Raw genomic sequence first — 15,212 nt, 5'->3', positions numbered from 1 at the left:
CCTGATTGAAGGGAAGCAACAACACAAAAGAGAACCAATCACACAAAAAAAGAGATCCAATCAGAAGGCGAATTGCAAAATTTTGCCAAACTTCATCCAATGGAAGGGCTTCGTGCTAAAGCCTTTTGAGTGCATTCAGTCAAATTCGAATTCGATCAAAAATGGCGTGCAGCGGTACTGTCATCGAACTTCTATTATATTTTGTGAATTCAAACCAGACCAAAGCAGGTGGCGAGAATGCCTTCCTTGATGGAAAGGTCGGGCTACGGGTCCGTCTTTCCGAAGACGAAATGTCAAGGTATGTTGATCTATTCAGGGCCGGACTAGGTAAGTACTAGGGGGGGGGGGGGGGGTATTACAGATGGGGGTCCAGGGGGCAAAGCCCCTTGGTGGGGTTCCAGGGGGCTTCCTTGGTGGGGGTCGCAAGGGGGTGAAGCCCCCTTGAAGCTGAACGTTTTTTTGATGTTTCTGGAGGGAAAGGAAGCCTCTCCTTGAACGAAAAAGGTAAATTCGACAGCAAGCTGTATAGGCAATGAAGAAGAATTAAGATTGTAAGGACTCATACTTTTCATCACAAAAATCGTTGAAGTAAAATGTCTTTCGAAAGGGGGTGAGAGGTGCGATTTCTCCTCGGATTTCATGATGATCCAGATGCAACACCCCCACCCCCTCCCTCCCCCACACCCCCAAAAAAAAGGGTTTGGGAGGTACATGCTTAAGCCAGGGGGGGGGAGGTGCGCAACCCCTGTAACCCCCCGTCCTAGTCCAGCCCTGTCTATGTTGCTCTATGACTGTTCTGAATGTAGGCAAAGATCTTGAAATTTGTTCAAGATCTTTGAGTTTGATTGAGATCATTGACATTGTCGACATTACCACGTCCGGCTCAGTGTCACTCGCTCAGTGTGACCTCGACTGGCTCGAGTCTGATCGAGTCTGCGTGTAGCCAAAACCGAAATTAGAAATGTGTTTTTCATCCCAGCAACGTGGAGACGCTTGGCATAGATTCTAATTGTCGCTTCTTTGCATAAGTTAAGCTTGGATATATTTTAGCGCCTGTAAATTTATCAACAATGGGTTAAATTCAGGAACTATGGCGGGGAGACGTGCCAGTTTGGGTCACTTGATCCTCATGTCAAAGTCGATCAAAGTCATGTTCGTTGGGGATTTTGTTATTATAGACTCTACCATCACACATAGTACATGTACTTTAATTTCAATCCACCCAATAGTTTTTGAGAAAATGGGTTTAAAAGATTTAGCTCTGGAAATGTGAAATTGTGCAAGTATATATTCATGTGTGTGAGTGAGGGTGTGGGAGTTGAATGTGTATGAGTATATATTCCTTCACCTACCTTCATGATTCCTAGACTGACCTTTAGTCAGGATTATATACTCTACCATCACACATACATGTACTTTAATTTCAATCCACCCAATAGTTTTTGAGAAAATGGGTTTAAAAGATTTAGCTCTGGAAATGTGAAATTGTGGGAGTATATATATTCATGTGTGTGAGTGAGGGTGTGGGAGTTGAATGTGTATGAGTGCAGGGGCGGATTAGGGGGGGGGGTTACAGGGGTTCCGGACCCCCCCCCCCCCCCCCCCGGCTGTCAAAAAAATATAAAAATTAATACTAACTTTAAAAGAAATAATGAGTGGCTGCTGACACCAGTTGATCATCTTTAAAATCAAGGATAAGCCATAAATTGTTCATAAAATAGCTAAAAGTCTTCAGCTTCTGGGGGGCTCAACGGGGCCTTCCCCATGTACTCCACAAGGTCTACCCCTGAACCCCAGGTTGTAACCCCCCCCCCCCCCCCTCTGGCTTAACTGCTCCGCCCCTGGAGTGTATGTTCCTGTGAGTGTCTCTATGAGAGAGAGAGAGAGAGAGAGAGAGAGAGAGAGAGAGAGAGAGAGAGAGAGAGAGAGAGAGAGAGAGAGAGAGAGAGAGAGAGAGCAAGAGAAAAAAAACAACGAAAACAACATTCTTGTTACTGATTACAAATCATGAAATGTATTTCTATGTGTGAATGAAAGAGAATTCCAAAAAAATAATAAACAAGTCGCGTAAGGCGAAAATATAACATTTAGTCAAGTAACTGTCGAACTCACAGAATGAAACTGAACGCAATATAACGCAGCAAGACCGTATACTCGTAGCATCGTCAGTCCACCGCTCATGGCAAAGGCAGTGACATTGACAAGAAGAGCGGGATAGTAGTTGCGCTGAGAAGGATAGCACGCTTTTCTGTACCTCTCTTCGTTTTAACTTTCTGAGCGTGTTTTTAATCCAAACATATCATATCTATATGTTTTTGGAATCAGGAACCGACAAGGAATAAGATGAAAGTGTTTTTAAATTGATTTCGAAAATTTAATTTTGATCATAATTTTTATATGTTTAATTTTCAGAGCTTGTTTTTAATCCAAATATAACATATTTATATGTTTTTGGAATCAGAAAATGATGGAGAATAAGATGAACGTAAATTTGGATCGTTTTATAAAAAAATTTTTTTTTTACAATTTTCCGATTTTTAATGACCAAAGTCATTAATTAATTTTTAAGCCACCAAGCTGAAATGCAATACCGAAGTCCGCGCTTCGTCGGAGATTACTTGACCAAAATTTCAACCAATTTGGTTGAAAAATGAGAGCGTGACAGTGCCGCCTCAACTTTCACGAAAAGCCGGATATGACGTCATCAAAGACATTTATCAAAAAAATGAAAAAAACGTCTGAGGATATCATACCCAGGAACTCTCATGTCAAATTTCATAAAGATCGGCCCAGTAGTTTAGTCTGAATCGCTCTACACACCCACACACACAGACAGACAGACACACACACACACACACACACATACACACACGCACACACATACACCACGACCCTCGTTTCGATTCCCCCTCGATGTTAAAACATTTAGTCAAAACTTGACTAAATGTAAAAAGTGCAACAATTCTCACTTTGTGTTGAATAAACAATAGATCCTGAGGAGCGAATTACTGTGTGGTTGTGTTTACTTTGACACATGTATGCTTTCTGTACATGCAACTTTTACCGTGACCGTGATTTGCCACTGATGTTCGTGATCGTGAAAACAAAAATCAAGGTAACTGTGATCGTGAAAGCTAAAATTTCCCTTCCCGTGATCGTGATGATACCCCCCCTTTGGGGCCCTCTATTGTATGCGTTTAAGAAATAAATACAGGTGTATTTATTATTAAATACAGGTGTATTTATTTTAAATTACAGCTGTAATAGTTATGAGCCAAACGGCTTTCCATAATTTACTATGCTCACTCCTCTCCTCATAACCCCTAATGTATGGGGCGATTTATATAGCGCTTGACGTTCTCTAAGCGCTTTACATATTAATTTCTGCCGTGTGAGATGGCATTTTTTACTCAATATATCACGCATTCACATCGGCCAGTAAATCTCAAGCCAATTAAGGCGAATATTTACTTTTCACGGCCTATTATTCCAAGTCACACGGGTATTTGGTGGACATGTGTATCTATGCCTATACCATTTTGCCAGGAAAGACCCTTTTGTCAATCGTGGGATCTTTAACGTGCACACCCCAATGTAGTGTACACGAAGGGACCTCGGTTTTTCGTCTCATCCGAAAGACTAGCACTTGAACCCACCACCTAGGTTAGGAAAGGGGGGAGAAAATTGCTAACGCCCTGACCCAGGGCCGAACTCGCAACCTCTTGCTTCCGAGGCAAGTGCGTTTACCACTCGGCCACCCAGTCCTTGTCATCGTTAATGTTTTCTTCCGTTTGCCGAACAGGCATATTCAGCCTTTCTAGGCTAACCATCTAACATATAGATATGTTCTTCAAACCTGTCTCTCATAGAGATAAATAAACCATTTTTAAAACAACAATAACAACAAACCAGTTTATATTTATTTGTCCTGCAGTTACTTTCCGTCTCTCTCTGTCTCTGTCTCTCTCTGTGTCTCTCTCTCTCTCTATCTCGCTCTCCCTCTCTCTCTCTCTCTTTCTTTCTTTTTTTCTCTCTCTCTTTCTTTCTCTTTTTCTCTCTTTCTCTTTCTCTCTTTCCGTCTCTCTCTGTCTCTGTCTCTCTCTCTGTCTCTCTCTATCTCTCTCGCTCTCCCTCTCTCTCTCTCTCTTTCTTTCTTTTTTTCTCTCTCTCTCTCTTTCTCTCTCTTTCTTTTTTTCTCTCTCTCTTTCTCTCTCTCTTTCTTTCTTTTTCTCTCTCTCTCTTTCTTTCTCTTTCTCTTTCTCTCTTTCCGTCTCTCTCTGTCTCTCTCTCTGTCTCTCTCTATCTATCTCGCTCTCTCTCTCTCTCTCTCTCTCTCTCTCTTTCTTTCTTTTTTTCTCTCTCTCTCTCTTTCTCTCTCTTTCTTTTTTTCTCTCTCTCTTTCTCTTTCTCTCTCTCGCTCTCTCTCTCTCTCTCTCTTTCTCTCTCTCTCTCTCGCTCTCCTTTCTCTCTCCATCCCTCTCTCTCTTTCTCTCTCTGTCTCTCTTAGAATGCGAACTAAGGGTACAGGGTGACCCAAACAAATTGCAACCCATACAAATTCTAAGAACTTCAGCATTTGTTCAACGAACTTCTTCATATTGGTGTACATCATGTTCAGCTTATGCATGATCATATCATACAGTTTCAAATATATCGGTCAAATGGTCTGGTTTTGTTGTGCTCTTTCAAATAAAAAACCTAAATTCACGAATCGGCTGAAAAGAGGAGGTTTGACAAAGAGCGGTAAACACACTCGCTCTATTTCAACCCTCCAGATTGACTTCTACTTTTCAGCCGATTCCTGAATTTGGATATTGTTTTGAAAGAGCACACAAATCAGACCACTTGACTTGACCTATAACATCAAATATGAAGCAGTTCGTTAAACAGATGCAGAAGTTATTATCATGTTCATGGGTTGCATTTTGTTTGGGTCACCCTGTACTAGAAAAAAATTGAACTAGTTTTGGAGCACATTCATTGTAAAAGAATCACTTTACTAGTGTACTTTTTAAATATTTAAGCAACTGGATGCCCGCTTGGCTTTCTACTTCGTTGCGGAAATGAAGAACGAGTGGCAGAAAACAATTGATTGTCACTAAATGGCTAGTGAGGCAATGTTACCTGTTAAAAGAGAGTTGCGCGTCTTTGCGTTGATTGGATAACAAGTTGGTTCAGTACTTATATAGTGGTATCCCTTTGGCTTGGATGATCTGACCTTACAACAGTTAAGCTTATTCTTCATCGAGAGTAACAAGTCCTGTCGCAGTTCACTTGACTGCATTGAGCCAAGGTCAGTTACATGCATTAGGCACCAGGGCACGAAGTGCACGAAGCAAAACTGGGTACCACTCAAATTGGAGGAAGCAAGCCGCGGGGTCTGATTGGTTGAAATCCCAACAGATCTTAATTTCAACCAATTTGACTTTGAGGATGCGTACCATCCATATGGGTGGCACCCAATTCAGATTTGCACCTACGCCCCTTGACTTTCCCCCAAGCAAACTGACCTGCGGTCAATGCAGTCAAGAAACAAAACGACACGGCTGACACCTCTGGGTAAAGACACGTCTTGACATCAATGTCTCCAGGTGACCCGACCTACGCCAGACCGACACGACGCAGTCAGGTCATCGACACCAACATCTACACCGGGCTTGAGCCACAGCAACAGGGCAGTGATGACCAAGGTAGGTATCATAATTTATCTCATTGTGATTGCTAACCCTCATCCAGTTATGCACTGGCTACCGTAACCAGCGAAGGATGTGAATATACACGCTATGTTACAACATCGGACTAAATCCTGAAGAATTTGCGAGCGAGAGAGGAGGGGGGGTGCTTAGGTGGGGGGGGGGGGGGTCCGAGAGAAAGACACAGAAAGAGAGGGAGGAAAATACAGGGGGAAAGAGACAGAAAGAGAGGGGTGTGATGGGGGGGGGGGGGTGGAGGGGCGAAAAAGAGAATTCACCCATAATACTAATATATATTGTATATCGAACAAAGTTCTTGCATCGTTTAAGTTTTCAAAACACCTCAATCACCAAAACAATCAAATAAACATAACTTGACCGTCTTGACTTCCAGCCCCAGAAGAGGATGTGTACGAAGACACGACAGGACAGCAGCCAGCAGGGCACGGTACAGTGGAGTATGTCAACACAGCCACGGGCACGCAGGCTGCTGAGGGCACCGTCTACATGAATGTATAGGAGGTCCTTCATTGTTTTTACCGAAAACTCGGGCCTAAGCTTTGCGCGTCCAGCTTCGCAAAGTATACTTTGCGAAGTTGACTTTACTCAGTTAATTTTGAGGCGTATAGCTCAATGTAGCTGCTTGCCAACGATTCCACACACGTGAACGTTCAGGTGAAGAATTACCACGCACTAATTGTTTCTGCCTATAACTAGAAACAAGATAACACTTTTCAACAGCCACGTCAGTGTTGTGTGTGCAGGCTCATATCAAAACGTTATCAAGTACACCTAACATACACTTTTGAGCGACCGACACTTGCTGACATCCAGATCCAAACATATATAATATAATACTAATAGTATAAGGGTTGCTTTAGTTTTGTCATGAGTGTATATCTGAGGTATTTTGATGGGAAATATTGTTTATACAATATGTGTTCATAAAACTCGCACGTGCATGAGTTGTGTGTGTGTGTGTGTGTGTGTGTGTGTGTGTGTGTGTGTGTGTATGTGTGTGTGTGTATGTGTGAGTGTGTGTGTGTGTGTGTGTGGGTGTGTGTGTGTGTGTGTGGATGTGGGTTTGCGTATGTATATTTTGCGTGTAAGCTCCCGTACAATGATTTCATAATGCGAGCTGTTCTTATGTGTGCGTGAAAAGCTCATTATTAATTCACGATTTTTAATGAGTCAGTCAACGAGTATTTATCTGACCTTCCGGAAAGAAGCAGATGCATTTGCCACTTCGACAAAACCTATCATTCAACAGCAAAAGCCGTGTTTCTACAATTAATGGTTACATGACCAAGTTTCAATCAATGTTGACTCAACCTTACCTTTAACAACACAATCTTTGTGCCAAATTAAGTGATGTTTACATGGGCAGTATTTTGATGATTTGAGGCAGTGTTCCTTGTCTCGTCTAAAGATCGGACCCTATTGATATGTTGAAAACACAATAGCTGTTAATATTTGCAAATAAAAACTACTTTTTGCCAACTCGGATGTTTGTTCAGCCCAAGTTTTTATCAAGGATGTGAATCAAATCCGAAGTGAACGACAGGGAACATCTCGTGGGTGGCGACAAGTAATATTAGTTATCGTTAGATTTGACTGTGATATCAACATTTATCAGTCTGAATGTCGAGAAAGCTGAAATCATATCAGATCGAGGCGTAAGCCGAGATCTGATATGATTCAGCCTTTCGAGACATTCAGACTGATAAATGTTGATATCACAGTCAAATCTAACGATAACGATTTTATCGCATTCGATTTCGGAACAGTAGGAATCATAAACCTACCTAAGAAGTCAGACAAACGCAAGGGAGGCTACTGCCTTGTATTTAATGTTGGAAATGTTGGGTTGTCTTTTCCTGCTTTCCGACGTAACTTTGCTGCTCTTACTTTTATTTTTCAGTAACTGGTTCTTTTTCTCAGACAAAATAAGGCATTTATAATGAAAAAAGAACAAAAATATACGGTCGAAACAGATCACCAACAAAGGCTAACAAGTTCAGTGGAGTTGCCAGTTCGAAGGAACAGCGAAGAATGTCCCACTGAGTTACTTCCTCAGTCGTACTCTTTTTGACTGTTCGATTTGGCAATTCTGAACGATGGCAGGAACTGAAGTGCGCCAGGCAGTATCAGCGAAGTCCTCTGGCTCATTTTCTGTGCCCAAGAAAGCTTCCAGGTATTTGTCGGTATCGGCGGACTGCATAATAATGTTGTCAAAGCTCCGTCTCGCTTACGACGCATCCAAAATGGCGTCCTCCGACGGCGCTGTGACTGTGAAAGATGCTGAAAGTTGTTCGGTTGATGTTGTATGGCTACGACTAAGAAAGGTGGACAATGGTTCATGCAGGTGCGAACTGTTTAAATCGGCTGCTCATTTCCTGCCTTTTTGTGAGTGATGTGCGCTGAAACACTGCAAGAGATCTCACAGTTTTCTAAGTACTGCCACTGCTGGTACTTTCAAGGTCAGCTTTGTTTATGGCTGTTCCAACTACCTCAGTCGGTAAGATTGTAACATTCTTTTCTACTACTTCTCTGTTAATGCTGGGTGGGAACAGTTTGATTTTATTCATTGCACAGCTTAATCTTTCTGATTCAATTACTTTTCTTTTATAAATTTGTGATTTAAAAAAAAGGGAGACATTTGTTTCCTTCAGGTGAGATTTTATTCTTCAAAATTAAAATTGATAAACTACTTCCTGCGCGATATCAAATTTGCTGGGAACTTCCTGCGCGATGTCAATTGATATACAGTTCCTAGTTGACCAATGACAACAGCATGTTTTGTCATGTGATCAGTAAAAATGCGATAATGCTTCCTAATGTGTATGAATAGGCGGTTGCTAAAACGTTTTAGGTTCTAATTTATCGATACAGAAAGTGTCTGCAGAGAAAGAGAGAGAGAGAGAGAGAAACAACAAAGTAATGATTTAGTGAATGTGATAGTATGTAAGTTTGCGTGAAATAAGCGAGATGGCTATGTCTCGTATATGATGTCGTAACCGATAACGTCAACTGTTATCCGTTGTGTGAACCATGCTCATTAGCAAATCAGGATTCTGAATGAGTCAACCAATAAGTATCCTTCTGACCTTCCGGGAAGGGGCAGATCAAAGCAGAAGGTGAAGCTCAGACTAAAACGTTCATTCAACGTCAAAAGCTGTATCCAAGATGATGTTAACATGGACATTTTTATTCGATTTTGAGGCAGTTTGCCTTTGTTGAATCGTCGAGATCACGGTCAGACAATGCCAGGTCGCCGATAACTTAATTGCACATGTAAACAAGTCCGCCCGATTTACAAGCCGACTGCCGACCGACAGCGCTACCCGACTTTGAACCAATTTTGTAAACTCGCTTTTCCGTAGGGGGCTTCTTTTACCTGAACGCTTCCGCGCACTTAGACTAGCCCTCTGTTTTTGACTCTCCGCCAGAAAAGATTGTTTTCATTCGATGCGTGTTTAAACTCGCTTTAAAGGATACTGATGTGACCGTCTGGGGGCAGTGTTGGACGAACCTGGGCAACCAACTGTACCCTAATCTAAACGCACACGGTACGATTTGCTCGAAAACGCACCACAAGTATGGTCAAACATTAAATAAAAGTGAGTGAATGCGCTTCAGGGCGCTGCTTCTGTCCGTGGAATCAACAAGTAGTTTGGAAGGGCCATCTGGCCGCAAGATGACTACTATATTGCGCCGTCGAGGACAGGGTGACATTGCGTACACACACAAGACAAACAACTCAAACACAAAGCTTTTAAAAGAATTGCTTTTGCAAAGTGAAGGCAGTCCACCCAGTAGCAATATTTGTAAAGCAGAATATGATTGAGTATAATTTTGGAAGCGATCTGAGGGCTTTTTTTTTTTTAGGTAATATATCTTGGAAAAAAATCAAAAAAATATTTGCAGCGTTGGTTTTCCAACAGAAAGGTCCAGGTTACTTTCCATGCTTAACACAAGAAGCCACTGTCCCGAAATTGCACTAGTTTTGCTCCCTTTTTTGAAAAAACACCGTGTACAAAAGTTGCTTGTGACCTCACCGATCTTGTTGTCCTGTGTTAAGCGTGACTATGAATGCATAACGCGTTAAACCGAAACACGGAAGATAATCACCCAAATACTTCCTGCAGCGACGTACGCAAGATGGTGCTTTGGAGTCATCTCTCAGACAGAGAGCGAAGCATTACTGTGAACAGTGTTAACAACGACGGAAAATATTCTTCTTTTCGGCTGCAATGGCTTTTGCCGTATTTATGGGTGTTGTGTGTTTTCTTTCTGCTGTACCTTTTGTGCACAACGGTAAGGAATGACTTCATTGCTTCAATGTTTATATATTACAAAAAAGAGTACATTCATACGTTTATGTGGAGCAGATGTTTTTTGTGAGGTTATCTTTCTCAGCAAGGTAGTCTGGGGTCGGTTCCACGAATATGAGTCCCACCTAACAATGGAGGGGTGCGAGGCAGGGGGGGGGGGGTGAACCGCGGCGTCGGATTCAAGGAAATCATAACAAATCTCGATTTCGACCAATCTGAACCAGCCGCTTTTGGATAAGATTTAGTTTTGGCTTCTTGCAACCAAGACATGGTATTAACCAAGTATTATTAACATGGTATTATTATGGTGTTAACCAAATTGGAGGCTGAAAGATAGGTTCAGGACTTACTGTAAAGGAGCTGATCAACAAACATATTTCGGTTTTTTTCATTCAGAGAATCGTTGAAACACAAACAAGGATTGAATAAACTGGCAAGTGATTATTTCTTTCAACAGAAAAGGTTGTGATTTGTGTGTGTGTGTGTGTGTGTGTGTGTGTGTGTGTGTGTGTGTGTGTGTGTGTGTGTGTGTGTTGGCGATTTAAAAATAAGAAGGTCTTTACCAGGTATTCTCTTTCTCTATCGCTCTCTTTCTCTCTCTCTCTCTCTCTCTCTCTCTCTCTCTCTCTCTCTCTCTCTCTCTCTCTCTCTCTCTCTCTCTCTCTCTCTCTTTATCCCTGTCTCTTTGCATATACACACATACCTAAAGTGTGGATGGTTACCTAAGAGGCGGCACTGGGTGTAGTGCCTTTCTAGTGCACTTGCACTACAACAGCACTGGGTGCAGTACTCGCTCCGGCATCGAAGAATTTTGCACTAAAAAATGCACAAAATTTGACCTATTTCGTCGCCTATAGAGGACGGAAAGAATGTCATTTTGAACATTGTTATGACATTCTTTCCGTCAAAAAAGTCAATTTAACGGTGTTAAATGAAGCGACCATCCACACAATTAGGTTGCCATCCAGAGTTTAGGTTGCCATCCACGTGTGGATGGTTGCCTTATGGTGATTTAGGCAACCAAACCTGTGGAAACGGGGGTACACACACACACACACACACACACACACACACACACACACACACACACACCACCACCACCACTACAGCAACAACAACAACAACAACAACAACAACAACAACCCATCAATCCAAACGTCCCCTTTAAACATACAATCCCTATAACATACAATTATTGTAAAATACAATCCCTCTAACATACAATCCCACTAAAATACAATCCCTCTAAAATACAATCCCTCTAAATTACAATCCCTCTAACATACACCCGCACGCTATTGTATTTGCTTGAATTCACCAATGTTTCATTTTCAGGATACACAATTCCAGAATGTGGTAGTGACGGTACACTGAATGTCACTGAAACAACACAAAGCATCACGCTGACCTGCACAGGGATCAGGACTAAAGACATGGTATGGGACTTACAACCTCCCTCCAACCCTATCAGGCAGATACTTGCTGCCTGTACCTGGCCCTCCTCGCCCTGCAGGGTAAACAACAGTTCTGTGTACGAAGCGAGCAGAGCACAGTACGACACGAGTACACTGACCGTCACACACACCACCAGGAACAGCATTGCTGGAAAAGTTAGGTGTGTTGGGTGGAATAACCCCAGTACGGCAGCGTCTTGCATCGTGCGTGTTGTTTGTAAGTGACATGCATTTAACATAACATTATTTCAATTGTATGATCTGTAAAAGGGAAGAGAGGGGATGAGTGCGAAATGGATGACGGTCTCTTGCATGAGTCCAGAAGTGACAAAGCGACCACTGGGGTATGGGGTAGGCCGGGGTTGCGGAAGAGGTAGGGGAGGGTTGGTGTTGCGGATGCAACTGTCCTAACCACCTTAAAGTCATTTTATTTGTGTTATTATTACCCTCGTGCCCATGTTTAATGTCTACGAAAATACATACAACATAATTGTATTTCTTTACTAGATGCTCTAACAACTGCAACAACCACTCAAACAACAACAAAAACTACAACCGCGAGAGAAACTCCAAGCAGCACTGCTCAACAGACAATATCCACTACTAATGACGATGACGATTTACCAATCCCAGTCATCGCTGGCGGAGCAGGAGGAGGACTTCTTGTCATCGTTGCTGTTGTCATTGCCATCGTCGTTTGGAAGAAAAGATGTAAGTGTTTGTAATTAGCTACCTGTTTTTTTCTTTGTAAGTGGGAATATGACTGTGAGGATGAGATGGAATGACATTTTACGTACACTGTCCTTACTATGCCTACTCTATCTTTCCTATTCCTTCAGTTCTCTATAGCTTTTTCTGACTATTGGTGAACATGCATTTTCACCTGTTCACAGTAAACCATTTAATTTGTCACGCCTCTTTCAGGGAATAAAATGTCCTTTTTTAATTTAAAAACACAACAACAACAACAACAACAACAACAACAACAACAACAACAACAACAACGCCACAGTTTATGTATCCATTGAGCATTGGATTTTTCGTCTTTGACCCATGTGACGTCAGAGTCTGATACAAATTCTGTATAAGCGCTTAGCCGAGAAAGAGTGCATGTCTGTGTGTGTTCAATCGTAAAAAAAGAACACATTCTGAGTGATATCGATCGATAAATGAATAAATGTTATGTGCATGTTTGACCTAAACTGTAAGAGGTTTCGGAGGAACATTATAAGATGTTTGATGGGTTGTTGACAGACCAGCTTTTTTGTCGGTCCGAGGGGGAGCATATCGACTTTTGTTTCATATTTATTGACCGCGGCCTTCGGCCTTGGTCAATAAATATGAAACAAAAGACGATATGCCCCTCGAGGACCGACACAAAAGCTGGTCTGACAACAAACCTCCAAACATCGTTGTTGTCATCATTTTGGTAGTGAGAAAATAAGTGCACAATCAACACAGGGAGCCATGCTTTGAAACACGAGTATCGTGTTGATAACCACACGAGTTCCGTTTTGATAATCACTGGCAATCAAAGCTGGCGTGTGAAAGCAACTTTCTGTGTTTTTGAGTTCATAACATGTTGGGATGGATATGTCAGGTTTGAGGATGCACAGTTCTGTAGGTTCACCTCGGTATTCCACCCCCTCGGCTTTCAGTTGTAAATATTAAGCTTAGTGATCGAATGTGGAAGCTACGTTGGGTCGAAGGTCACAGAATATTTGCGTCGTGCAGCGAAGGAAAGAATCGCGATCTTGTTTCCGACTCAGTGCCTCTTTGTTTTTCATTAGACCTGTCATTCTGCTTGCTCGGCTTTGTTAGATATGTGTATGTCTTGTTGCTATTTTCATTGCTTTTATTATTATTTCTTATTTGCGCTTTGTTTATCGATACAACGTCTTGTGCACGGGTCAAAATTCGTGTGTCAGGGGTCAATTGGTTTGACTTGAACTTGACGTTCGTGTTTCTCCGAACGTCTGTGTATCGAAACACAGATACACGCACTCCATGACTTTGTAAGAAGACAAAACATACCGGTAGGTTTCATTTGTTTGTGATGAATGTATGACCTTTCATGAGGTAGTTTTGTTTTTTGTTTACTGTTGCCAGTTTGCCAGTTCGTTTTTGGAACTTTGCAAAGCAGTGTACGTCGTGCCGTCTGTTTAGGTCTGGGGAAACGCCAATGAAAAGAGCCGAAGAACCCCCGAGCGTTTCTATTGGGTTTGCTTTTGATTATCCATGTATAACCTGCTTCCTGCAACTATGGTAACCGTGGATTTATTGCCTGGGGAACATGAGATTTATTTCCCAGGTGCTTGTGAATGAAAACTCGTGAAAATGATGACAATGACTGTTATCTGTGTAAAATGTCATATTTTGTTCAAAACTACAATAAACTCCTGTCTCCAGGTGACCCGACCTACGCCAGACCGACACGACGCAGTCAGGTGATCGACACCAACATCTACACTGAACTTGATCCACAACAACAGGACAGCATTGAACAAGGTGTGTGTCTCGTGTGATTTTACTTGGTTAACACAGCAACCAAGGTATGCATCACACATCTGAAGGTAACCATGCTTGATTTTGTTTTCTAAATAAATCAACAGGACAGCAACTACCAAGGTATGTATTACATATAGTTGTACTTGGTGAATGACATGCAGGATACGTACGTTCAGTTTCGACATGAGAGAGAGAGAGAGAGAGAGAGAGAGAGAGAGAGAGAGAGAGAGAGAGAGAGAGAGAGAGAGAGAGAGAGAGGGAGAGACAGAGAGACAGAGGGAGAGACAGAGAGACAGAGAGGGACACCGAGAGACAGAAAAATATAGACAGGGAGATATAGGGTGACAGAGAATTCGACCGTTACACAATAAGAATTCAGACAAGTTACTTTTGCAATGTTAACATGTTCAAAACACCTCAAACACCAAAACCATCAAATTAACATAAATTCGCCGTCTTTTCTTCCAGCCCCAGAAGAGGATGTGTACGAAGACACGACAGGACAGCAGCCAGCAGGGCACGGTACAGTGGAGTATGTCAACACAGCCACGGGCACGCAGGCTGCTGAGGGCACCGTCTACATGAATGTATAGGAGGTCCTGAATTGGGCCCTTGACGAGCTGCTGTGGCGGGGTGGTAAGACGTCGGCCTCTTAATCGGAAGGTCGAGGGTTCGAATCCCGGCCGCGGCCGCCTGGTGGGTTAAGTGTGGAGATGTTTCCGATCTCCCAGGTCAACGTATGTGCAGACCTGCTAGTGGCTTATCCCCCTTCGTGTGTACACGCAAGCACAAGACAAAGTGCGCACGGAAAAGATCCTGTAATCCATGTCAGATTTCGGTGGGTTATAGAAACACGAAAATACCCAGCAAGCTTCCTCCGAAAGCGGCGTATGGCTGCCTAAATGGCGGGGTAAAAACGGTCATACACGTAAAATTCCACTCTTGCAAAAACACGAGTGTACGTGGGAGTTTCAGCCCACGAACGCAGAGGAGGAGGAGGAGGAATTGGTCCCGAAGTCGAATTCGCGAAGACTACTATCTGTTTTAGCCAAAAAAAACTCTGTGCTTATAAACTTCGCGCGCCCAGCTTTGCAAAGTATACTGTTAAAGTATATATGTTAAAAAGGAACAAGTTACGAGGATGATTTACATTTATTGAAAAGTGGGTGCGTGATCTAGAAGGCTTGTTTATTAAATGTTATATTGAGCTTAGCGCAGAGACA

The 15,212-nt window shown here is 42.4% G+C and overlaps 1 protein-coding gene across 2 annotated transcripts; it reads left to right on the top strand.

Moving 5' to 3' along the window:
- Window positions 1-11,257: 11,257 nt before the first annotated feature.
- Window positions 11,258-14,917, top strand: LOC138972305 (uncharacterized). Of its 2 annotated transcripts, none has more exons than XM_070344999.1 (4): window positions 11,258-11,698; window positions 11,989-12,192; window positions 13,891-13,989; window positions 14,464-14,917. In XM_070344999.1, the coding sequence occupies exons 1-4, from the start codon at window positions 11,461-11,463 to the stop codon at window positions 14,580-14,582; spliced, it is 660 nt and encodes a 219-aa protein (XP_070201100.1). In that variant the 5' UTR covers window positions 11,258-11,460; the 3' UTR covers window positions 14,583-14,917. The 2 variants fall into 2 exon arrangements, with proteins under 2 accessions (XP_070201100.1, XP_070201098.1); XM_070344997.1 differs by having other exon boundaries at window positions 11,340-11,698; window positions 14,458-14,917.
- Window positions 14,918-15,212: the final 295 nt, after the last annotated feature.

Source organism: Littorina saxatilis, linkage group LG8 (genome assembly GCF_037325665.1).
Source record: "Littorina saxatilis isolate snail1 linkage group LG8, US_GU_Lsax_2.0, whole genome shotgun sequence".
Classification (NCBI taxonomy): Eukaryota; Metazoa; Mollusca; class Gastropoda; order Littorinimorpha; family Littorinidae; genus Littorina; species Littorina saxatilis.
Note: the sequence above shows the minus strand (reverse complement) of the source record. Positions and strands in the feature narration are given on the sequence as shown.